Raw genomic sequence first — 26,569 nt, 5'->3', positions numbered from 1 at the left:
TTCTTCTTCCTGCTGCACTTGCCAAAAGTCGTGCTTCCTCCGCTTGAAACTCGAGCCAACTTAAATAAACATAGTCTTTTGCCCTATTAAGAATTATTTATAAACTTAGGTAGTCGTGATATATATTTTATAAATTTCTAAATATTTTTAAATCAATTTTCTAAGTGTATTCCCTGCCTCTTCCAGGCCACCATTCCATTGCAATCGTTTTACCTTGATTGCGGACGCAACGAGGCATCGCCGGCAACCAAATCGAATGTTGCCTATATGCGCACCCTGTCGGCGCCGAATGGAGGATTCGCCAGCGGCGGAGGAGGAGGAGCAGCCAGAGGATCTGGTGCTCCAGCACTCCCCCCGCAGAGTCAGCGCAAGAGTCTGGCCTGTCCCCCACTTAATGGCCAGGCGGACACAATAACTCCGACACCGGCAACTCATAAGCTGACAAATTTCCAAAGCGCATTAAAAATCGAGGAGATGGCTGCGGCCAAGGGAACGGCGATGGCAACAGGTGAATCGCAACTGGCGACCACCATCGAGGATTTGAAATCTAGGCGACAGCGACAATTGAGCGGCGGCGACATGGAGACAATGCTGGCCTCCCAACCGATGTCGATGCCAAAACGGGTGGGCATTAATCATGCGGTGCTGACGAGCAGAAATGCCATAACCCCGCCCCCGGCGTCCGCTTCATCCGCATCCCAATCAGCGGCCTCCGTTCACTCGGCCAAAGGCTCCTCCTCCGCCGGCACCACACCCGGTTACCTGGTGGATGTGACCAAAAAAGGATCCACATCGACCATTTGGACCTCGGAGGAGTCCATTCTGCGCAGCGTTGGCGCCGTCGATGAAGACAATAAGTGAGTGCCAACATTGAGACATTACGCTCGGAAAAATTGAGGGAAGTGCCTGAAAAGTAACTTAGTATGCTTGCTGATCAAAAACCATTACTTTTGAAAGATATAATCTTTAACTTGAGTTCAAAGCACGAGGTCATGCTTTTATTTTTCTCTTATTTAAACTTACAAGCAAGCAATGCAATTTGTTCCGAGTGTAATGGATATGCCTTTGAATTGATTTGTCACTGCCTTGATTCACCATCACTTTGCAGCTCCACATCGTCTTCCTCGGCCTGCGAAGAGGCGACGGGTGTCCTCAGTTCCGGCAAATCGGGCATTTCGCTGGACTCTTCTGGACTGGACAACGATAATAATGAGAGCGGCATTGGCACAGCCACGCCACCAAAGGATATGTCTCACTACTGGAAGAGCCACCATTTGCAGCACCACCACCATCATCACCACAGGAAGTGCACCGGAAGTGCCCAGGACAACGAGTCGGTCAGCAGTTTGGAGGCGCTGCGCAAGATGAAGTTCCAGAAGAGCGGTTCGGTCGCCTCCTCCGACGATCCCGATGTCCTCGAAGTCCTTAGCCAATGCGGCAGTGGTGGCGAAGCCAATGAATCACAGGATGACATGTTGGACGAGGAAAAGGATAAGATGAGCAAATCTCAAGACTATGACGAGATATGGGATTGCGACTGCACGGATGGCGATGCCAGTAGTGCCAGTGGTGGTGGAGGCGTCACCGCCACCCCAGTGATTCTGCGACGCAAGTACACTGCACCACCACCGATTCTGGTGCCCAGAACACAGAGGAGTCACTCCCTGGACCACTACCATTCACCGCAACCCCTTGTGCATCCTCGAAAAGTGCTGCCCATCCACCATCATGCCTTGAAGAGCAAGGAACGTGGACAGTTATCGCTGGTCTTGCGTCAGGAACCATTCCAGTCACTTCTGAGTCCTTCGGCTACTGCCGCAAATCAGTTACACCACTTTGTGGAGTTGCCATCGCCCAGCAGTGCCTCGCTGCACAGCGGTTTGGGTGATTCTGGTGGCATCCAGGAGCTGTGCACCAAGTCCAACTCGGCGCCGATGCTGCTCAAGGAGCGCGAAATGAGCCGGCGATTCGATAATTTTGAAGCTCAGCATTTGGTGAGTATCTCGAATTGAAAGCAAAAACAACTCGAGGGCAGATTGATTGAATTTTTGAATAGGAATAACCTAGCTTCTTCTATCATGGATCTTGGCCATCAAAGAAAAATGTTTGTTCCAAAGAAGAGTCAATCTGTAATTTAATGCAGTCATTGTTGACTTTAAAAAGCTGTGCTTATTTGTTAAGATACATTTTGTAGTCTTTTGTTTAGCTACACTCTAGTTCGTAAATCGAATTTAAAACTTGTATTCTGATCATGCTCAAAATCTCAGAGTTCCACTTAACTTCTTATTCAGTTCAAGGCAACTTGTACAATTTATCTTGCTTTACTCATGCCAAGTTCTGAGAAGCTTTCCCGGCAAAGGGCATCCCAATCCGCTTATAGATCCTCCGCAGCACTTATCTACCCGCCCTCGCATCAACTTGATTACCAGACATTAATGGACATTCTCTATACCCCGATCCCTCTTTTTTTCCCACAGACGCTGCGCTATTCTCGTTCGCAGAGTGATCGCTATTTAGCAGGTGAGTGAGTAGTGAGTAGTGAATAGTGAATAGTGGTACGTGGAACGAGGAGCCCCCAACGAGTTCTCTTTGGCCACAAAACCAGCCGGGCTAAATGAGTTATTTAAATGGCCTGAACCGGGCCGGGACATCAAGGCTGAATGGCTGAATGCCTGATTTGATGCGCCGGTGGTCCTGCCAGCGAATTAGCGGTCTGTTATTAAGCCTGAGTGGTTTATAATAACAGTCTGTCCGATGGGGCTTGATTCATAATTTCTATAATTATTTGTGAGCCTGATCTATATGTGATGGGCTGCCACGAGAAGGAACATATCATACGGTTTTGTTTGGGGCAGCAAATCAATTTCCAACTTTTGCTTTCATTTCGAGCAAACAATTGAAGGGCGGCCGTCATTTAAATTACTTTCATGTTCGCTGTCCGGCAAACGTGAATATCAAGAGCACCAGCAAACGGCTCTTTTTGCGAATTTCCAACACTTCCGTCAACACTTCACTACAAATGGCACCATCCCAAACCCAATCCCCAACCGAAAATGGCTGTCAATCTGTCAATTCCGCGCACCATATTGTCCAAACATCCAATGGCGGACGAACACTGAGAAAAAATAGTGCAGGAGTCCAAATACGATGTTTATATAGTCATGGGAATCAGAGTGACGATTCTTAGTAAGAAGATTCTGAAGGTCAGAGAAATACATCCCCATAAGCTTAATCTAAAAATTCATATTCATATAGAAGTTTTAGTAATATATATCATTGAACTACATCTCCAACTTATGGTGGTTCTATTTGAAAGTTCAATAACTGGATCGAAATAACATTTGCTGAATGTTTTCCTTTGTGTACATAGACATATCTATCCACACATATTGCCTCTTGACCAAAGCTCGACGGTTGATGATGATGATGATGATGATGGTGTGATGGCACTCTTTGTGCTAAAAATGGCGTATAAATGAATGGGAGAACAAAAATTGAATCACAAACTGGACGACGAAGTGTCCTCCAGTGGCTGTTGGAGCATTCATTCAATTTCGCATTTTTTGCAGCCTGACTGCCCCCAACGAATTATGCACATACAAAACAGGTCGGAGCAATCTTGGCCAGTGACGTCAGTGTGGTGAGGGCGGGAAAATGCTGGAGAGAGTGGGAATGGGTAGAGCGGGAGATGGTCATTTCATGACCATTATCTGAGTGTTTGCTTGCCATTTCCGAGCTCGCTGACGTCATTACAATGACGTTTTTTCGACCAGAGCATGCCCTACGAGAAGGTCGTGGCCTTCAGTTGGGTTTATCATACGTACTCACGCGTATTTATATTGCCAATTTAATGTGTGCCACTGCATTGCTCATACGCTCTGTTGTCCATAATGACAGGCTTTAAGGAGAGCCACCTCCCAGCTTATTGTTATTTCTGAACGGAAGCTGACTTCCCAAGTGGCCTGCTCTGTTGTTGTTTGCTTTATTGAAAAGATTAACACGCTTGCAATACATCAAGATTTATAAATGTTATTGCACAAGTACAAATTACCCGCATTTATATTGTATTGCATATATAAATCTGCTCATCGTCGGAGCAAATATATGCGGACTTATGGAATACACGAGCATGTGTCCATGTCGTGTTCCGTGTTCCGCACCAAGTCACGCCCAAAAAACAGATATACAACAGTGGGCGTAGATTAATGAGAAATAATGAACGCGAGTGACTTGCCAATGATTTTGTGCTCATAATTTTCCTGTTTAACCAATTAGTCTGGTCCAACAGCAAAGAAAAGTGGGCTTGTTTCCCCGTGCAAGCAAACGTGATCCTTAAACAAACGTATTGCAGGTGTCTGTTAACAATGGGCTTACACTTCAACGATTAGAACTGTTCTCAATAACTGAGACCCATTGGTTATATCAAACAAATGTGCGGCTGTATCATCAAACCTTCTCCAGACACAATAATACCATTTATTCAACTCTCCATAAATCATAAAACCAAGCAAAAGCTTAACCTTGAGCACACTAAAGCGCACTCATAAACAAAAAACTGTGCCAAACCAACTGTGCACAAAGCACACAGCCACGCCCACACCGCAGCCGCACACCACCACCGCCCACATTAGTTTCAGTAGAGCAACAGGTGCGGTTGTCGGTGTCTTGAAACTTTCACATGCCAACGTATAAATTTTAATGAATGCCTCATAAAACAAAAACAGGGAAAACGAAGAAAAATAAGTAAAACGACTATAACATAAGCTGACATTGCCCTGCCGCACAGAGAGTCCTTTTGGCGAACATGGAAATGAAATAAGCATCATCAACATGACAGTTATTCATTTATTTATTTATTTGTTCGCCCGTGGCCCTGGCCAACTAACCACAGAAAATAATAATAAGCGATTGCGGCGCCGATAACTCTATGTTATACGAGGCTCAGGATGTAGCCCTTTCCAACGACCATTTTCGGCAAACAATACCTTTGGGCCCTTGAAGAAGCACGAGAAGAACGGCAGCTGAAATGGCAGCAGCAAAAGCAGGAGCAACAGAACAGAACAGAACGGAACAGAACATCCATGTTGCTCATACGCCCCGTTGTTCATACGCCCCGTGCGCCCGTTTTGTTCGCTCGCTCGTTTCCGTTGCTTCGGGCGGACGATGAGAAATCGTGCGGTCGGCTCGCCATTTTCTGATGGGAAAAAACGAGCCCCGTTGCAAATTCATTAGTGCTCTTACAGGCGCCGTGCACGGTTGTCGATTCTCGTGGCCGCAGCGAGTGGAAAACTCGGGTGGAGCGCGTCGACGCCGCCGACTTAAAGCCAAACCAAAACACAAATATCAAATCAAAATAAATAGCTTTGAAAAGGAAGAGAGCGGATGCTCAGATTATAGTGTGCATTGTGTGCTTGAAATGGAGTGCATTTTAGTGTAATTTTTTTAACAAACAATACAAGAAAATCCGCCCGAGACGGTTGTTAGTTAATTATTTTCGCTCGAAGTAATCACTTTTGCTGGTACTTTTCAAAACGGCGCTGCCGAAACTGGCCAATATGCAACGTCGCATGTCCATCACCATACGCGAGTACAAGTTCTTCAGGAGCTTCTCGCAGAAGTTCGAGAACTGGCCAAAACGCAAGGCCGAGGCGTTATGGCGGAAAATGCGCGAACGCAAGATTGCAGGTGAGCAGAAATTGGCATTTGCTGACCACCAAGTTAACGCACTGACCCAAATTGAAGGGTTGAAATGCATCGCCTTTAAAGTTATTGTACCTATATAACAATACCCAATCATAAAAATAGCATTTTCTGTTCAATGAAATCAGTCTAATGAAATAGTTTTTATAACTATCGCCATGCCTTGTTCATTCCATAGTTACAGCCTTTGTAGTAGCTGCAGTTTTCTCCATACAGTCACTATTTTTTCCAGTGTTGCCCTGCGTCAAGGGCGATTTTGTTTGGCCCCATTGAAAGTTATTAAATACATTGTTTACAATAATGGAAATATGCGAGTCTGGATCATTGTGTTTCTAATGGCAGGAATGCGCGCGCGCCACTCGCACCGCCAGCAATTGGCTGTTTATGGTTTTTCGGCACCCCACAAGGGGATCCTCCCACTCCTTCGGGCACCCAGAATCCCCACATTGATTTTGGCCGTTTATTTTTGGTAATGGGAATGCGGGGCATGGCTATTTCCAGTGCGCAGCTTGTACTTATCAGTCGACGCCTCGCATTTAAATCGAATTATTCGCATCGCCCGTTTTGGGATTATGTGTATCAATATGATGGGAGATATGGCAACAAGTGCTACGCCTTCTACTCTGTCACTAGCATTCTGTCACTGAGTCAACCATCATTCGGTCATCCAGTCAGTCAGTCAATGTCCCCGCTATGTGCATATGATATATCCATGTACATTCCGCCACTGACCATCGGTCGTCATCATCATAATCATCATCATCCACCGGTTTCGCCGTTTTCTTTACACTCTAGTGAAATTGCGCGCCAGTCAAGCAAAGCCATTCATTTAAATAAAGAAAATTGTTTGCGTGTAGTAATAAATGGAAAAAAATTATTATACAATTAATATGTATGTACGTGAACAAGTAAAAAATGCGGGAAATTGTTTTAATTATAACTCGTACCTGCCTCCACGCTTCGTGCCTTAAAAAAAAAAACAAAATTTATGAATATGATGCTTAAAATGTATATACAAAATGAAATGGCCAAAATGGAGAAGCATTTTTATGTTTGATACAATTTCTCTGTTCTTTAATTCGATCCCTTGGGGAAATCTCATAACGAACCACCTGTAAGCCACCAGCATTTTCCGCTGCTCAGTTTCCATTCCATTTTCCTTTGCCATTTTTGGGTTATAACAACGTATAAACTTTCCATTCTTGTTCGCCGCTTTATTTTGTTTTTCTTAATTCGGTTATTGTTTGATTATTTTTCTTGCGAATGCGAAATTCGTTTATTTTCATTGTGTGCAAACGGCGCACGGCAGGAAGCATGCCGCATATAATACGCTGACATTAAAAACACATTAAAAGCTCAATGATCTGTTATATTTGGCCAACGAATTCGCCAAGGGGCTCCCAGCTACTTGGCCCCTAATTACATTGAGGGCCCAAAGACGGTTGCCTCCGGCCAAGTGAGCAACTCCACCCATCGGTTGCCGATGTTGAGTTCACAGCAAATTAAACTGACTAGCTGCTGCTCCTGCCACTTGTTGCACACATTCGCAGGCCAGAAAGGGAGTTGGTTAGAAGAAGGGAGATGCCGTGGCACACACTTATGGCACAGAAATGTTATAAATAGCCATATCCTTTTAGCAGGCAACTGGCAGCAGGCATTTGAGTGCCCAGTGAAGAGGAAAGGAGTGTGCACATGTCTATTTATGTTCGCCTGGCCTGGCCCAAAGACTCTATTTTGAAAACAAAACTGAAAACTGAAAACGGAATATTACAAGTTCACAGGCATGGACTGCTATTTCTGGGATGCAATTTATAATTAATAATCCACTTTAGCCAAGCATTCTCTTTGATGGCTCACCAACAAGGTGACTGAAATTTATGTTCCTCCTGACATTTGAATGCAATGCCAGACAATAAAACATCCGCGCCGCTTGTTTTGCCAATGGCCAGTTGGCCATTAATTAATGGCACGACACCTACGACAATTATTTATCTAATGGGAAGTAGTAGTACGTACTCGGTTCATTTGGATCTACCATCGGCATTGGTTGTAAAATTGCATTGTTTTTGGCTCCTGGGGCGATGTAATTTACTGTTTATATGGCGGCATAATTGGCATATGAAATCGTTTAGCGGCAAATTAATGAAATTGCTGAATAATGTTTCGGCCAGCCTGTGGCAATTGAATTAGCTATCAATTAGTGTCAACCAAAATCGATTTGCAATTTATGTACATAGAATAGTAGCCTGTTTTTCTGCACTAAGGTCAAAGCTTTTACGGCATTTGTTTTAGTCCACTTAATTATATTAAGCCAGCTTAAAGTTTTAGCTATGCGTAACAAAAGGCCTCGACGCTATGGATACGGATGCCACAGAGACCAAATCCTTTACATAACCAAGTCGGTCGGTAAACGCTCTTGTCTGTCATCCGCATACAATGTCATCTCGCTCAGCTTGACTGCATTTTTCTGGAGCACTCACACACACACACACACACACTGGTATTCTGGAGTGGAAATGCGTGTCAGTGACACGCACCCACACAAATGAGAAGAAGAATTTTCCAGGCGAAGGATAGAATCAGCGGCAATTGTGTTAGGAACTTTGCTTTCATTGACACTTTCCTTTCCTCTTCTTCACAGAAAACAAGAATCAGAACGCTGGCTTGACTTCTACTCATTGTGGTTCTTGTGGGCGGCTTTTGAAATCAATGCAAATTTTAATTGAAAATTTAAACAAATTTAGTAGACAACATGCTTAAACTACAGCAAGAAAGGCGTCTTCAATTAATCCCCCGTTCAGTCAAGGCTATATTATGTATGCAAAGTGGTGAGACAAAGGAGAATAAGTTCAAAGATAAGCTTAGCGAAAACTCATTTCCAAATGGAGAATTAAATTGATTAAATTTTTAAGTCGCGACTCAAGTTTTCACATTTCTGAGGTAAAATTGATGTTTTCATTATTAGCAATTTTGTGGAAATGAAATAAAACCCTAATTATTTCTGGTCTTGAAATTCATTAGTTGGCTTATGAAATTCAATATCACGTAGATAATTATCTTCGATTTTGAAGAGCAAAGTTCACAGTACGCATACAAGGTAGAAATGAAAGTGTTTTTATTTTAAACGCCAACGACGGAAGGCAGTCTGCCTGGCATTTTATACACTTTCGAATTAGCCTTAAGGTCAGAACGGTACATCGTGGACGGTACACCGGTGATCAGCATCGTCTCATGTTCCAAACGCCCCCATACTCCCACCGCACTCACACACACACACTCGTTGTTCGGGTCCATCAGAATAATTATTATCCTGAGCACAGGTGAGGTTCATGAATTTACGCGTCGCTTGTTTGGAAATGTTTAAAGGCGTCGCTGGCTTTGGTGAATGACGGGGGGGTGGAGTGGTGGAAAATGCTGTCCAAAGGACAATAAGGACAACAACAACTGGGCGGCACTGTGTACGTGTGTGCGTGTGTGGGTAAACATGTTCAAATATTGAACCTGACGCAATAAGCTGTGAGTGAACCTTTTATACACACAACATACACACACACACACACCTCCACATTGTTTTACTCGCTTTAAATGGCTTTTAGATGAGTTTGCGCCCGCGACGTTAACGCGGCGTATGCGTAATTTATACCACGCTCGAGTGGCATTTACAGAGAAAAATTACTACCAACGCAAAAGTTGGCAATTGCGGGATAATTAATGCAGGATAGTAATTATATCTACTGACTCCATAATTGCAAACACGAGTGGAAAAACAACACAGTCACAGTTTTGATTACATATTCCGCTTTAAAAACATTTAAAATATCTGTTGTTCTTATTTAAGTTGACTTTAATAGAAGCAAGTTTGTGATCATGTGAATGATTCAAGACTTTAATAAATAAGATAGTACTTTTCTTATAAACAAGTCAATTTGAGTGCACACAAGTCGAAGTAGTTGTCCTAATCATAGACATGTAACCTCATATGTCGCGCCATTCCCACCCACAATTTGCATACATAATATAATGCTGTACCGAGTTGCCTGTAATTCCTTGGGTCAGGTCCACCCGCCTGTCGCTCCAGCGGATACAGTGGGCACGGAGGACCTGGCCGGTTGCCAAGATCCGCTGGAAGCGGGTCATGCGTCCGGCCAGCAGCTGTCAGAATGCCAGCAGCATAAATCGATGTCCAAGGGGTTGCTCTCGTTTATAAATAACTGCAAAGACAGTGGGAAATGGAAGGAAACCTGGACAGGTGCCCACCATATTCGCTCCATTGGCCCCTTTGCCGTTGCCTTTGCCGTTTTGCCGGTGGTATCGGCATCCTCGTGCAAGTTAATCGCTTGCAAAACTCAATAATAATTCACTCAGCAACCATCCCCCCGTTTTCGACATAGGTTCACATATTTTCCTGCTGCCAGTAAGCAGCCGGAAACTGTTTCATGTTGTCGCTCAGCCTGATTAAAAATCAATAGCTCTGTCGCCCGATCCTGTTACTCAAATTGAACCAAGCTAAAATAACAAAAATAAATAATGCCAAAGCAAAAGCAAAAGCTGAGCAGATTAGCATTTAAAATAGATGAGGCCAAGTGCCATTGGCTTCCTTTGTTTCACTGGCAAACTGGCTGGGATTCGATTTGAATTCATTGGGCTCGTAGAGACTCATAAAAAAGTATGACTTACATTTGTAACTTGCGGTTCAATGCGTTTTCTTTGTCTTTTGTCCTCAAATTAGCCCAGCATAAATAGGCAATTTTATCCCTCTGAGTTATGCAAAATCCATTATTATCTCCTAAATTCCCACTCCTTTCAAGTTTTTACTTTCGCGACTCTTTAGCTGACGGTTATATCGCAGGCGATGCAACAATTTAGGACCATGACCAAACCGCAGCAGCATCATTTTAAAACCGTCAACTCCATTTGGTCGGCTTACAACGTAATCCATTATGTGACCCTGAAAATGGTTAAAATGGACAATGGACAGACTTTGGTGATGGCTTCTTGACCAGGCCGCTTCTTAATTGGTTTTGCTGTCCGGTCGGATTGAATTTGGTGGGGCAAAAAGGATTCGCTCGGCAACTTAATTACAATTAATTTAATTCGCTGCCTGGGTTGCGTATACGCAATATGAAAACTCATATTCATCCTGCACTTTTCTCTCTCTCTCTCTCTCTTTTTCTCTCTTGCAGAAATCGAAGCTGTGGAGGCTTGCAAATGGCTGCGAGCTGCAGGTTTTCCGCAATATGCACAGATGTACGAAGGTAAGTGCGAACCACAACCCCAAACTCCCCCCATTACGCACATCCGTTTTGCACTGCACTGGACGAAAAAGCGTTAGAAATAATTGAGTTGACCATTAAGGGACAGGCCGCTAACAATTATTCGAATTACGTTCTACAAAATTCTTGCTCGAAGACTCACTGCTTGCCCTTAAGCTTCCAAATGCAAGATTTAATAACTCTCCACTGGCGAGTCCCTATTTCCCGCGGTGCATGTCGTGTCAGCATGCTTTTGCCCCTGGGGGCGTGGCAGGCTGGTGGTCGGTAATTGATGGTCTCGTCATCGGCGGTGATGCAGCAGCAGCAGAAACAGCAGAAACGGCGACCAAGGCACTTGACCAACATGCCATTTAGTCTTGTGTATTTAACGCTCTCCAAGTGGCAGTTTATTAATTGTATTACACGAACTTTCACTTTCGCCCGCTGACCAGAGCCCAAGTGGGTAAAATAAAACAAAAACCAAAAAAAAAAAAAAAAAATGGGCCAAAGACGACAAAACATTTATGACGTGGCAACAATCGAGAACAATTTAAGTGCCGCCTCACGACGTCTAAAGATTTCAACACCAAACAAACCGGACAAAGAGCTGCGCTGAACATGATAGTGAAAATTGATATCCCAAACACGCGGCACAAACGGCGACAACAATTAGGCTGAATGGATCCCCGTACCGATCCCAACCGATCCCATGCGTTCCAATCCAATTCAATCCAAGTCCTTTCAAGCGAAAACGAAATCCCAGCTACGCCTACCTAAGATATAAGGGCAATCTTCAGAATTTAACCCAAAGCAACGCACACAAAAAAAATACATAAGAGACCAGGCAAAAACTCGTGAAGCAGCCAAACTGAGATAAAATATAATAAAAGGCTAAAGGACACGCAGGCCAGAAGAATTTATGAGGACCACCTTCGTAAAAAAAAAAAACCCGCACAGAACCGAAAATTAAAATGGTTTCGGTTTTTTTCGTTTTGTTTTTTTTTATATATATTTTTTTTTCTTCGTTTTCGTTAAGAAAGGGCTTTGGCCTTTGAAGAGGGGCTAACCGAAAACTACAACCGCCAGCCGTAATGTTAGCATAAGTTCATTGACCCCGCGCAAGCTGCATATTTATTTGACTTCCTTAATCGCAAGCGAAGGCGACCCTTCTTCTCCGGCGCATTTGTCGCAACGCATTTAACGCCCGGAGGCCTCGCAGATTGATGAGCCCGCTAAGATCTGCAGAGATTCAAACAAACAAACCCGAAAAGTACATTCTTAAGCCCAAAAAGTTCGCCGACTTCATTTGAATTATGGCCAAAAAAAAAAAAAAGTCAGCGAAGCCAGAAGAACATCAAAACGCGCTGGGCAAAAAGTGAATCTGAAATGGAGAGCCTGCAATTTGGGCATGTCCGCAGGCGCCCTGTCGCCGACCTTGAAATATGCGAATTGTATTGCATAAATTCGAGAAGAAAAAACGCAGCGGAAAAAGCACTCAGAGAAACCAGATACATTTTTCAATATCACCTGTTAGCAATCATATGTGATTCTTAGAAAAATATGACAAACGAAGCTTACTGAATACATTATTCAGTGGAATAATTGTTTATTTATATTCACTCCCACTTGCTGTCGTATTTGAGAACTCAATGACGCTTACGGTTCTCTCCTTTCTTAGAATATATATATATTTTTTTTTTGAGTGATTTGAGCCAAAACGTATATTCCACGGCTTATGGAATAATTTGTGCACACATTTAAACTGGAGCCCAACCCAGAACCGGAGCTTCAATTCCAATCGCAATCCCATCTGCATGACCATCTTCTCCTGACCGGGGACAACATGATAAATGCGTATTTTAATGAGTTTCGTGTAAACAAGGCAGCGGCGCATGCGAAGATTGCTGCTCAAATTTCCATTGCATTTGGTGGATTCTTTTGCCGTTTTGGCTCTGCAAATTAAAATGCCGTAGGTGTGTAAGTTGCTCGCTGCACTGTCATTGGATTTTGGCTCCGGGTATGTGGACTTGAGGCCGCTGAAAGGAGGTGTTCCAGCTGTAAGCGACTGTTAATTTGCCCAGGGACCCAAGGACCGAGTGTTTTTTTGCCAGCCTTTGTTTGCCTTTTTGCCCATTTCTTGCACTCACATTACTCACCCATAGTGGCAGACTTAATTCGAGGGTGTGACCTGCGCCAGGCCAGGATCATATGGGTGTGCTTAAGAGGGCAATAAGAGCTCATGAGGCATGCCAATCGATTTTTTGGTCCAAAGCAACCGGTTTGCCTGGGAGCGAAAAGTCAAGACACGGAACTTGAGGAGTGGTACAAATAAATCACTCGTGATCCCGTAAACTATCACATATTTACAATCCAGTTTCCAATTTTATTGCCATTTTGTAAGTCCTTTCAGCGAAACATTGCCTTCCATGTTATATTCTGTTCCCATTGATATTTTCCCTGAAAAGTCCATATCGAGCTATCAGCCAAAGTCTAAACAATAATTATTTCGTGGAGACCCCATAAAGATCTATATTCGAGTGAAATCTGCATCCTAATTTAGATTCCAGGCTAATTGCTTCTATATTTTCCCAAAAACAGCCATAAATTGTTCCTAATTACAATCGAATTTCACTGCAATCTGCGTCATTGGCTGAGGAAAAAGATTAATCATATAATTGGCCCAATAAACGATTTCCCTCCCCCCTCCCCCCCTCTCCTTTTACACTCTCGTGTAAACTGTGAAAAGTGCCGAAGAAGAAAAAAAAAACAAAAAGCTGCTGAAAGTTACACTGACTTCCTAAAAAAAATCCGATCTGACGTCAGCCAATTGTACTAACTCGTAACTCCCAATGGGTTATCGAACACTTGGTGGCACTGGCACACTTCGTTCAATATTTATGTTTACACCAGGCCTTTGGCTTTCAATTAGAAACTAAACACACACAAAACTTACTTGACTGTTTGAAGAGGAGCATCCGAAATGGTCTTATAAATACCCAGCAGGGCCAAGAGTACGGAAAGAATGGCGCTGGAGGAGCGTAAACAAAACTATAAAAAGCTTCCCTCATGAAAGGAGAGAAAGAAACGAGTTGGGGCGTTACTTTCGAGCCGAAAGTTCAACAAACCATGAATGGCTTTTCTAGAAGAACAAAATATTGTTGTAATGCTAACAATATTTGTGCAAACAATGCTGCTTTTCCAGGCATCCAGTGCATCCTACGGATGTCGAGCAGTACACGTATTATCTGCAGCTGCAGATGCAAATGTATATGTATCTGTATCTGTATCTGCAGTATTGCAGTATCGCTGCTTTATTCATATCCATGAGACGCGTCGCGACATGTGTAAACGTCTGGGTATAATCTTTTCTTTATAATTTTTTTTCTTGTTTTTTTGTTGGACGAGGCGGCGGTCGCCTTGGAACTTGATTTCCTACGTGCGAATTGGCCACGCAAATATGTGGAAAAACGCTGTGAAAATTCAGCTGCCCGATGTGGCAGACTACTATATATCGCATATACCGAAGCAACCCGACTCGTACCCGTTTAATGATCGCTGGCGCCATAGGCGTTCGACTTTTCAGGTTTCTCAATTAGAATTTCACGCGTCGTCGAGACGTGCGGTCGCAAAATCTTACACTTCACTTCAACCAGCCAAGAGAGGTCCTTTTTACAAGAATTACCTTGCTTTTGCAGATCATCAGTTCCCGATCGATCTGAACAATGTAGCCAAAGATCACACCAATCTCGAGAACGATCAGTTGCAGTCCCTCTACCGCCGGCTCTGCGTCCTCAATCGTTGTGCCACCATGCGGCTGGACCAATCGCACAAACCGCAAACACCACAGGTAAGAATGTAGACCCGCAAGGATGTTTTAACACTTAACATTTGTTTTTTAATTATTTAATTATCGAATATACAAATATAGCTACTGACCTTTACTTTAAATCACTTAACTCCACTTAGCAAAAGGAGGAATCGGATGACGAGAACTTCGCTTTGAGCGAGCACTGGACATTCCAACCGCACATTCGCCGCTGGTCGCGGATTGGGGAGATGGGCCTGGAACTGCCGCCTCCGGGACTTTTGAGCCTGAACGTGGAGAAGACGGAGAGTTCGTCGAAGGAATCGAGTCCGGATCGCTTCGAGGAAGATGGTGCTGGCATTACACTGGTGACACCGGGCTGCAGCAAGGCCGGTGGAATACCCAACGATGGATCATCGTTGGGCGAGGGATCCGATAGCGGTCGCTTGAGGAGAAGTGGCAGCGAAAGGATAAAGGATCAGGCTAAGGCCTTGTTGAGAAGAGTGGAATCCATTAAGTCGAGACGTCGCAAACGACAGAATCGCGAAAATGTGGTCATCAGTGGACCGACAGTACTGGACCTCTCGCAATTTGGCCAGAGGAGCAGTTTGCGTAAACCGGATGCCGTATATTCCACCCCGCCCTCACCATCGGCCCTCAGTCCCATGCACACATTCCCCAAGGCGCCGTTCTTCGGCAACGACCTTAAAGTGCCCAGTCACAGCGATAATTTCCTGAGTCCCAATCGCTCCAGTCCCAAGAGAACGCCCACTACTCCGCGTTCGATGAGGACCAGTCCGTTGCACTTCTTCTCCAGTCCCATGTCGCAACTGAAGGAGGGCAAGTCGGATGATTCGTCGTCGTACTACAGTGACAGTCAGGAATCGTCCACGGGTGGCAAGTTATCCCTGCGAAAACCCTCCAAGGCTCGAAGATTCCTTCAGCGCACGGGAAAAGTCGATGATATAGGCGCCCATTCAGATTCCGAGTGTCATCAGGGACGCAAGCTCCTTATAAAGGATGCCAACTCCAATACCACAGAGGTTAAAGTGAAGAAACTAACGCGCGGAGGATCACTGAACTTGGGCAAGGATCCCAAGAAACGGGATGGTTTCCGATCGTCATCTTTCCGATCACGAAGCACTTCGCGCAAGGAGGCCAAGAATGATGAGGATACGGCTGGTGCAACCACAAATGGTGGATCCAAGCGACAGCCCGTGGTTCGTTGGCATAGTTTCCAGATGGAGGAGCGCCCCAATATGATATTCCGCAAGTGTTTCTCCAAGAAAATCGAGCCTCTGCAGGAAGATGCCGGAGGAATGCCATTTGCCGCCATGTCGGCGGGTCAACTGCAAATAATCCGCAAGCTGGCACTGGTCACTCTAACCGGCCACATGGAGCGATACTGTCCATCTCATCGCTCGGGCTGGAACTGGGAACTGCCTAAGTTCATCAAGAAGATAAAGATGCCGGACTACAAGGACAAGAAAGTATTCGGAGTGCCGCTGCTAATGATCCTCCAGCGAAGTGGACAGACTCTTCCCTTGGCCGTGCGTGCTGCATTCCGCTGGCTCCAGCTAAACGCCCTCGATCAGGTTGGAATTTTCCGGAAAAGCGGTGGAAAGTCGCGTATCATGAAGCTGCGCGAACAAATCGAAGTCACCGATTCCACTGCCGAGTGCATGGATGTTTTTGATCTGCAACAGGCCTACGATGTGGCCGATATGCTGAAACAGTATTTCCGCGAGCTGCCCGAATCTCTGCTGACCACCAAGATGTCCGAGACCTTCGTGGCCATCTTTCAACGTAAGTAAAGAAAATTGCTTTTATTTATCCAAAAAAGAATGAAATTTTTATAAAACCTTATGTTTTTAATATTTTAATTTTCAAATCTTTAGATCTCCCGGCTGAAGTGCGTCTAGATGCAGTGCAATGTGCTGTGCTCCTGCTGCCCGATGAAAATCGGGAAATCCTGTACGTACTCCTTGAGTTCCTGACCATTGTGGCGGCCAACTCGCAACAGAACCAAATGACCAGCAACAATTTGGGCGTGTGCCTGGCCCAATCCATTTTCCACTCGTCCATTTCGACGGGTTCCGCTTCCGTATCCGCCTCGCCACGTCGCAAAGGCAAGGGATCCGGAATGCCGGACATGAAGGAGCTGGCGGAGGCGAAGGCCTCCCACGAGTGCCTGTCCTTCATGATCGAGCATTACAAGCAAATCTACACGGCGGCCAAGGAAAAGCTGAGCAAGTGCAACTTCAGTTACATGGAGGAGTCGAAGCCACTTCCTTTGGAGGCGCTGGGCGAGGGAATGCAGTTTCACAACTGGCGGGGATACCTGTACGAGTGCACCAGTGCCACCATTAAGGAGGGTCGCGAAAAGTAAGTTCCCTTAAATTAGGTATAGATGATTATTATATTAACTCTTTGTTACAGAACCCGCGGCTGGTTTAGCATTAATTCACTGAACGACAGCAGTGTGGACATTGCCTACAAGAAGGTGGGCGATGGTCATCCGCTGAGACTGTGGCGCTGCTCCACGGAGATCGAGGGACCGCCAAAGGAGGTCCTCGAGTTTGTGATCAAACAGCGAGCCTCCTGGGACACGAATTTGTTGCAATGTCAGACGGTCAAGAAGCTGGACGATCGCACAGAGATCTACCAGTACGCACTGGATGGCCAATTGACCACGGACTTTTGTGTGTTGCGGTACGTTTAGGAATATTGTTTAAATAATTTATCAATTTAAATATTTAATTTAATTATTCCTTTACTGTTTCAGTTCCTGGCAAACAGATTTGCCGCGTGGTGCCTGTGTCATAGTGGAGACCTCGATCGACCATGCCAAGGCGAAGCCTCTTTTCGGGGCGGTAAGGGGCGTGGTCCTTGCCTCGCGATATCTCATCGAGCCCTGTGGCAGCGGCAGATCAAGGGTTATGCATTTGGCTAGAGTGGATGTCAAGTGAGTTACAACCTTATTAAGCTTTGAATCCTGGGTTCAACCAATTATTTGCATACTTTTAGGGGCAAGACACCGGAGTGGTACAACAAGAACTATGGACACATATGCTCGCACTATTTATCGCGCATTCGTCTGGCCTTCAAGCACGTGGCCGATGGACCCGAAAGCAAAGTTTAAAAGATATATACATTTAAAAAAGGATTTAACCATCTGTTCGATGGTTGTTCGTCGTATTCGTTGTCTGTCGCAAAACTGACGCATTTATACGTAATTATATGATAGCTGGAGGATGATAGCCCCACTTCGAACAACCCAACGATTATGGAGAAAATCCAATTCTACCCAAGGACCACAAACATGAGCTTGCGTTTCATCCTGCAAAATGAGATGAGAAGCTAGATCGGAGAGAATATATTCTTGTAAATACACTTAGTAGGTTTCTTCATTTAGTTTTCGACTTAGACGTAACTGTTTAGTTTACTGTATTATATTTATACGTGGTCCTAACTTATGCGCATACGTTTACTATACGACAATAGCAATCTAACATCCAAAATACTCAACACACGTAAATATCACAAAGTATATATTTAACGATTTCTCTTGCTAAAGTTTACATCTACGTTTACGGCACTCCAAATCTTTAATGTTAATTAGTTTGTAGTCTTGGCAATATGTTAAAACGTATATTCGGGAAAACAGAAAACAGCAAAAGCAACCTTAAAATGTGTAAAGCAAATTCAACTAGTCAAATTTTATAAATTTAAGCTAAAGTACTAACCCTAAATACACTCATCAACAATCACTTTGCCACTCAATAGTTTTGTCAGCAGATATTGATTGATTTGGCTTCAGATGTTGTTTGATTGACGCCGCATTACCTGAACATGTATCTGTTAATAAACCGACACTAAGATGTACGATTGTTTCCAATATGCGGTGTGACATCAAAATGATTATCACTATCATTAGTTTATGGATGTGCCCTAAGATCCCCGATCAATATATATACATATATATATATATATATATACTATACTCTATAATATAGTTTTATATGTGTCTATAAATACGTTACCACATAAATCTATAATCGAGTGTGCGAGTTACCAATGAATGTCGGTAATGGCAAGAAAAAAGCAGATCAGAAACACAGCAACAAAACTAACCAATGTGAAGTGTATAGAAGGGAGCAGTAACTCAAATATTCGATGCATAAAGGAAATCGCAATAAAAGTGCATATTATGGAAATGCGAAACATATAAACCAAATACTTTGTCTTTTAGCTTTTGGGAATTTTACTATTATGTGGGTTACGAAAAAAATCAAGATTTGTTGACATAGGTTTTAAAGAATCTGCCGAAAAATAATTTTATATATCTACGATTCTGTAATTTTGAAATATATCTTTTATATTTTTTAATCGGGTTTAAGCTTAGTGGCGCTCCTCTCGCATTTTTTTGGAAGCAGCAATTTAACCGGTTCAGTTGTTGTAGATGGCGCCAAGTCTAGTTGCTAGTGCCCGTGTAGGTGGCGCTTGCCGGTGATGCCTGCATAGGTGGCGCCACTACACTGTATTCGAGTCTGCAAAAGCAACAGTACGTATGAGTAATTTACTTTAAAGCGAGTCTTTTTAATTTATTAACCGAAAGGAAGTTAATATAAAAATAAAGTTAGTTCATTGGGTTCGGGAATTCAACCAATTTACAGTTATGTTTGTTTTCAAGCTGATTACTTTTTTTCTCCACAATTAGCCAAAGCGCTCGATTAGAAAAACCTGTTCCAATCGAGCCCATTAGCCGCGACTATCATAATACCAACTTATTGGCAGTTTAAAAACATCGCCGCCTTGTTGCTCTCTAATTGACTGCCGCCCAAGCGAGGCGTTGACTAATAAATTGACAGCACACGGAATCGCCGGCCAGGAAAGCCCACCTCTCTCGCCGTTTTACACATGTCGGGCACAAACTGTCGCTAATTGTGCCCGGGCAGCCCCAAAAACTGACCCCGAAAAAAGCTTTGCGAAAGGAAGGCGCTTACACCACCACACACACTCATTCGCTTTGCATTTCCCCCCCGCACAAGCGGCAGACATTAAAAGTCCATTAAAAAATTATGTTCGCCATGGCATGCTCGACTCCTGTTGGGGCGTTTGATGGTGTGCGAAGGGAGTCGAGACTTGGGTGAAGGCAATTTGTGCACTCGAAACGAAAGGCGATTTGCAATTGGTAAATAATATTCAACCGAACTTTTTATCTATTTTGGATCCGTTTGTAGCAGTCCTTGGATACAACTATCATTTTATTTGGAATATCTGGAATCTGGAAACGAAGAGCACGTCATTAGTGAACGCCTCACTACCTTTTTCGTCCAGTGTAAAGCTGGCGACCTTAATGGCCCAGTTGAGACTATACTTAGAGTGCAAGAAACTACTGCTGCTGGGGGAAGTCAGGCAAGGCATAATTGTAATTGCAAATTGCATATTGCAATGTTGCCCACATGCAGTGACATCGATTGCAGCAGCAACAGCAGCGGCGGTGGCAATGCAAATGTCCAACGTATTGATTGCATTAATTAATTAATTTGTGACTTAATTTCATGGGCTTGCGGCAATCAGCGCGCCATGCACGCACCGCTGCCAAAATGTATTAATATTGCAGCCAGAAAGAGTCAGGCGACTGATGTGCGTGCGTGTGTGTGTGTTTGCCTTGTTATTAATTGAAATTTAATGGCACAAAATATTTTTATTTATTTATTCGACTGCAATTGCATTTATGCGCACTTCCGTCGAATCCTCGACCCACACAAGCATTTAGCAGCAACATCAACAGCAACAGCAACAACAACCGCCGACAGCGGCTGGCATTTAACATCAAAAGCCCTGCCCAGACCAGACGCACCCCCCAGCCGATGCGCCACGCCCCCACGCCACCAGCGAACAGCGCCCCTAGTCCCCTGGCTATATGGCCAACGAGCTTGTAATTGATTTCACTTAAAAATTAAATAATGCATGCGGTTTTTACTGTAAAATGGATTTTCCAAATGCTGCCGCCGTTTCTTTCTGCATTTTCCGCGCCTTCTATCCTTCTCTATCGCTCCTTTGGCCGCGTACCGTGTTAAATTAAATATGAAAATAAATATCAACATAATTGAAATGGCAACGAAGGCAGCAGGAATAAAAAAAAAAAAGTATAAAATCGTTGAAACAGCAAAGGCAGCCAAAGCGACCGACGCTGTGCAGCTGGGCGACGTAATTGATGAAATTATTTAAGAATTATTTCACAAATGCGGCGTGACAATTATGCGGGACTATAGCCCAGATCATGAACTGAATGCAGTGAGAGAAAAGGGGGGTATCTATGAAAGCTGAATTCTCAAAAAAAAAAAAGCTAAGAAATACAAACAATTCAAAATCTTGAGCACTTCTTTTAACTTCCCTTGAAGGTTGTACGTATAAATTTGATATTATACAAAAATATAATCAAAGAAATATGAAAATTGCACCAACGTTCGAAGTGTCTTATAAATTGCTCTTTTATAACTTGAATTCGATGTATAGTTTCCGAATAAAAGCCCAAAAATCATCGTGTTTTTCCCAGTGTACGTGGCATATTAAAACGGGCAAATAATAAAGCAGAAATTGTATTTAAACACAGCCTGTAATTAATTATCTGCCCTGGCCGACTCTTCGCACGGAGGAGTTCAGTTCTGTGTTGATCGCATGCCAAACAGTGCCCGCAATAAATTAATGAACCGAAAAACAATTATCATAAATAGCAGCGGCAGGCTGCGTACTGGCGACACTTTTGCCATGAACTGATTTGCAATTCCATGTTGTTGCGAATTCTTTGTGAAATATTTAACATATTGCAATTACAATTTGCGATAAATAAATACAAAATGACATTCTACCAATTGATTTTTAGCATAAAACCGAGTTCACCGAGCCACCGTGTATAATTGCTTGCAATTTCCCTATAATTTTGGCATTTAAAAATATGTATGTATATTCCGCTGACACTCGAAACAGAGCGCAGTTCTCGAGAACTCCAAAGTGCATTTATGCACTTGCGCCCAGTCATATATTTTGCCTTAATTAATTACAAATTATATTTGCATTCATTTGCGACTTTAGTCTTCACATGCAATTGACAGCTCAAGAATAAATACAAAATTCCTATCGTTTTCCACGAACATTTCTTGCAACAGAGACAAATACTGAAAAATGCAAATAAAAAAAATTAACAAAAAAAAAAACAAGTTAAGGAAAAGGCAACAGAAGCAGCGGCAATTAAAACGCGAAATGGCAAGCCACTTGATGTACTGACGCGTTTGATTCCCAGACCTGCTCAGCAAATGTTTGTTGTTTCGCTCACTAATTCGCCCTAAAAGTGTTTGTGGCCCGAGTCTCGAGTGTCCGCATATGGGTCTGCTACTGCGATTCTGATCCCCCATGCCCATCTCCATTCCCCTTCGTTTCCCCCTCGAATGGCAAATGCTGAGAACTGCCGGCTAATCAGCGGCACGTCAAACGCCTACGCAAGAATGCGCCCGCGGAAAAAAGCTAAACGCGAATTGCGAAACGCGAATCGCGAAACTGGATACGGCAGTCTGTAGAGAATGGAGATGGAGATGAAGATGCAGTGGAGTGGAGTGGAATCGAGGACGAGGACGTGGTCGGAGGATGCGGCCAAAGACGATGACAGGGCAGGCAATCCAGGCCACCAGTGGAGGCAATCGACAATTGTCTTGGGCGACTGCGAGCTCCAAGGGGCAAAAAGTTGGCGTTGCGACAAATTTCCATGCCCAGCAATGTTGGAGATCTTGGGCATATCCGTGATAGATTTATTTATTTTAATTTCTTAAAACTAGCTTAAAGATGTATCTAAAATCTATGATAATATAACTCAAAGCGTACCTTTTGAAAAACGATAAATGCAAGAATATGCTGGATACCAATACTGAGTACAGGGTAACAACTGTTCGTCTCTCCTACTTGCAGTCGAGTTACTCGATCTTACTTTCATTCCTAGCGCCTTTAGCCGCTGCAGCATCTTCGCCACCTCCCTGGCCATCATTTTGTTTGTCGTTGCCCGTTTTGCGTGCGCACTTTTAATTGCAATTGAATTTTAATTACTGCGTTGTCAGCAAAGAATGTTGCAGCCAGTCGTTTAAGTGCCGACAGCCAGTGCGAAAGGAGACAATGAGGCGGTAGAAACAGGAGCAGCAGCAACATTCGCATCCGCAGCATGCAACATGAGCTAAAAAAAAAAAAAATAGCTGGATGGAAGATGAGGACGCGGCCAGCTGCTCCTGATGCTCCAGCCAGTTCCCTTATTCCCGGCTCTTTGACTTATTTTACAGCTTTGTCGTCGAGAGGCAGCAATTAAATGAACGACAGCCGACGGCAGTTGACGTTTTAAAAGTCGCGTTTGCCGTTGCCGTTGCCCGTTGCCTTTCATTAATCAGCAGCAATATAAATGTGATGATCCGATAGCGTTTATCGACTGCTGATGACTCTATTTACTGCCCCCCCAATGAGCCATGGGCACAGATAACCTAATGAGAAGCCCCACCCACATCGCCCATGCCCGTCCGCAATTAGGAATGTCTGGCCTTTTGATTGAGTCTTGTGAATCGCGACTGATGGCCTCTCGTCTGGCACTCGGATAATTTAGCCAAGATTCATCTTCCTCCGGCTGGGTTACCAAACGCCTTATAATTGGATTACGATTTATCAGCGGGTTAATGGGCAGTTAAAGCTTGGAACTAACCTATGCCCGTTGATTACGATGGTTTTAGTTTACTTTGTAGGCACATAAAATCGACTAATCAATTTGGGAATAAGTAACTATCTGAAATTGAACTGTTTGGACTATAAATGAATCTACATTTTCCACCCTTTTCATTTTCCAGCCAGGTGCTTAAAAATGTAACCACTTACTTACTTATAGGCAGCCGAAAAACGAACAGCAGACTGCGGGTGACATTTTCCACCGGGACATCCAACTCCACCAATCAACGGCGAAAATAACAAAATGTCAAACAGAACGCATGCAACAATTTATTTAAATACCTCGAGCTCATCAAATTTAAGTTAACACACCCCAAGCATCAGCATCAAGCATTACGACAGACGACGGGGCCACAGCGAAATGAAAATGAAAATGAAAATTCAATTTTCCACCTAAACGCAGACACCGCATCAATTTTGAAAATGCTTTTGCCCGGCAATGAAAACGATTTGTTGTGTTTGACGAAGAGCCAGCCAGCAGCGGCGATTGGTGGCCAAAGGGGCAAGGGAAATCCGTGGGGAGAGCGAGTGGAGTGGAGTGGGGTGCAGTGGCAAAGGAACCCAAGTGGAGCCCAGACAGAAGAGGCACAACTCAAACGGCAGCCAAGAAGTCAACGCAGAACGACGTCGTCGATTCGGATTCAGATTCGGATGTCGATGCTGAAGAGATGCAGGCGGTTCGAAAATGCAGCACAGTACAAAGGGCAAACGGGGGTGGGAGGTGGAAGCGCCGACACTGAAAGAAAATTCGAAACTAAACGCAATGCAAGTTATTCGATCCTGAGTCCTTACCTTTATCGCTAAGAATTTAATTGGAGACATTCTTAAAAAGTTCAGGGCATACTTTGAATACAAATACCATTTGATCATCCTCGAAGAAAAGTTTGATACATCTTTCAGATATCTTTGATATCAAGTTACAAGTTTGTTTGCATTTTCAGCAAGCTTTTAAATATATATATTTTTTTTAAATTTCAGACGATCCCACTTACCTTGGTTTATGCATTTTGGTCGCGTGTGGCAATTTCTCCTTGCCTTTTAGGCAGCCGTCAACGACGACGAACCCTGTGTTATGGATGTGGATGCAGGGTGGCTGCCCCGACTTCCCCCGACTTTCCCCGAACTGCAGACAATTAAAATAGCTTTGTGGTGTGCGTGCGGCAATTGGCTGGGCGCCCACACACATACAGTCGCAGCGGTATCTTGTATCTTTCGGATAATCTCTGCGTGTTGATTTATGCAACAGTTTCGAGTGTTTTGATCGATCATTACCATTCGAGCCGCCTTCAACCCTTTGGCGTGGTGCCCCTTTGGAAATAACACAACTGTATTAAAAACATTTAATTAGCTTTTATTGACCATTAAGATTCCAATCGTGGCTGGAACAGTAGCAGCCACAGCATGAAATACACCCACCATCGCTTTCTACACCACTTATTTATACACTTTTAGCTTTATTACTTTTCCACAAAAACATTTTATGACGGCCAGCAGTAGCGGCAGCATCGAAATATTTATGATATTTACAACAAAAGAGCGAAATGTTGGGCGAACGAGAAATTCTTGTCCAAAATCGAAATAAAAACATACAAATTAATTAAAGACAATAAAGTGAATTAAATGTGGCCAGGGTCGGACCCCTTTTAATGGGGCAACAACTCCACTGCCACCCTACGCACCTCCATTCATTCCAAGTTTCAAGTTGTTTATGACCAAGACTCGGGTGCTACTCCTCTTCTGAGTGATCATCATCGCCATCATAGTTGGCTGGCATGCACTTCGCTGCCAATTTAATGGCGTTTTTACAACTTGAAAGATTCGTGCCCGACACGCCGTTTTGAGCGATGATGGTTTTCTTTTTCGGGGCACCCAGTTCCTCGCTAAACGCACACCAAATGCAGCGCAGCGAATGTCATTAGAAACATAAAAATGATATTAATTGCATGCGAGAGTGCAGTCCAGGGAATGGAAAACGAGTTTGGGATTGGGATTCGGTTTGGGATTGAGATTGCTCACGGTCTTGCGGATGACGATGGGAATGTGGATGGTTTGTGGCAATGGCACATGGCATGCAATAGAAACGTCAGCGCCATGATGATGGAATACTCCGAGGTGGCGGCATGGAGATTGTCCGGGTGTTTGAGCAGCCACAACGATCTCTTTATCCACTTACAGTCAGTGAAAAATGGAATGAGTGTGTTCCGGGAATCAACACATCAAAACGTGATTATTCTTTTATTTTTAACGGGGGGAACAATTACAGAATTAATAAGCTAGCAATGTAATTAGCAAATTGAATATGAATAATCTTGCTTTAATCTTTTAACAGATCAAGAAAATATTAATAATATTAACTATCTAGCTTTTATACTTCCCGAAATCTCCGTCTTTATTCTGCCTGTTTACTTTACTGGTAATAAACTGACAAAAATGTTGGTAGTTTCAGAAATTTGTTAAATTAAGACTACTTATTTAATATTAAGCAAAGCAAACATATTCCTTTACCTCATATCGTTTTTTTTTTCCAGTGATGCAGTTTGCACTTGGCACATGGAAGGAAATCCATGACTGTGCCCAAAAGCGCCAGAGCGATCCACTTACGTCTGAGCATTTTGTGTGGTGCTCTTTGATGGAGACGGCTGCCACAGCGATCGCATAGCGCTGATAAATAATAAAAATTAAAAATAAATTAACACCTAGTAAAGATGCAGTGGACTGAGTGGACTGGGAAATCGGGGACTGCGGCATGAGGACTGAGGACTGAGGACTGGGGACTGGTTTCCCTGCCACTTTGTCCCTGCTCCGTCATTACTTGGGACCTGGTTTCGAATGTTGCCCGTCCGCAGACAGCTTAAAAATAGCGCAAAAGTAATTAAAAACGAAAATATAAAAGAGCAGGAGACAAATGCACGCACAGCCACATCCACATCCTCATCCTCATCCGCCGACTGTCCCCACTTGGAAAAATGGATATAAAAATAAAAATAAAAATTATGCTCGACTGTATTGAATTTAACAAGCGCAACGTCGATGCAGGCGGAGATCAAAGAGG

The 26,569-nt window shown here is 43.7% G+C and overlaps 1 protein-coding gene and 1 non-coding gene across 4 annotated transcripts in view; both read left to right on the top strand.

Annotated features, from left to right (window-relative positions):
* cv-c (crossveinless c) overlaps window positions 1–18,991 on the top strand; it is a 90,031-nt gene extending 71,040 nt beyond the window's left edge. For 2 of the 3 annotated variants that reach the window (NM_001104318.2, NM_001104316.2), the window contains 10 exons: window positions 187–857; window positions 1,109–1,994; window positions 2,478–2,520; window positions 10,884–10,955; window positions 14,648–14,799; window positions 14,919–16,563; window positions 16,656–17,142; window positions 17,197–17,469; window positions 17,543–17,722; window positions 17,785–18,991. In NM_001104318.2, the coding sequence (NP_001097788.1) occupies window positions 187–857; window positions 1,109–1,994; window positions 2,478–2,520; window positions 10,884–10,955; window positions 14,648–14,799; window positions 14,919–16,563; window positions 16,656–17,142; window positions 17,197–17,469; window positions 17,543–17,722; window positions 17,785–17,899 (4,524 nt within the window). In that variant the 3' untranslated portion in view covers window positions 17,900–18,991. Of the gene's footprint in view, window positions 1–186; window positions 858–1,108; window positions 1,995–2,477; window positions 2,521–5,223; window positions 5,686–10,883; window positions 10,956–14,647; window positions 14,800–14,918; window positions 16,564–16,655; window positions 17,143–17,196; window positions 17,470–17,542; window positions 17,723–17,784 lie in introns of those variants that run through there. The other variant, NM_169583.3, reaches the window with a different exon arrangement.
* mir-2281 (mir-2281 stem loop) lies at window positions 14,173–14,275 on the top strand. Its single transcript, NR_048389.1, has one exon. It is a non-coding gene; the product is annotated as a mir-2281 precursor RNA (primary transcript).
* Window positions 18,992–26,569: the final 7,578 nt, after the last annotated feature.

Source organism: Drosophila melanogaster, chromosome 3R (genome assembly GCF_000001215.4).
Source record: "Drosophila melanogaster chromosome 3R".
Classification (NCBI taxonomy): Eukaryota; Metazoa; Arthropoda; class Insecta; order Diptera; family Drosophilidae; genus Drosophila; species Drosophila melanogaster.
The sequence above is the reverse complement of the archived record's forward strand: the minus strand, read 5'-3'. Positions and strand labels throughout refer to the sequence as shown.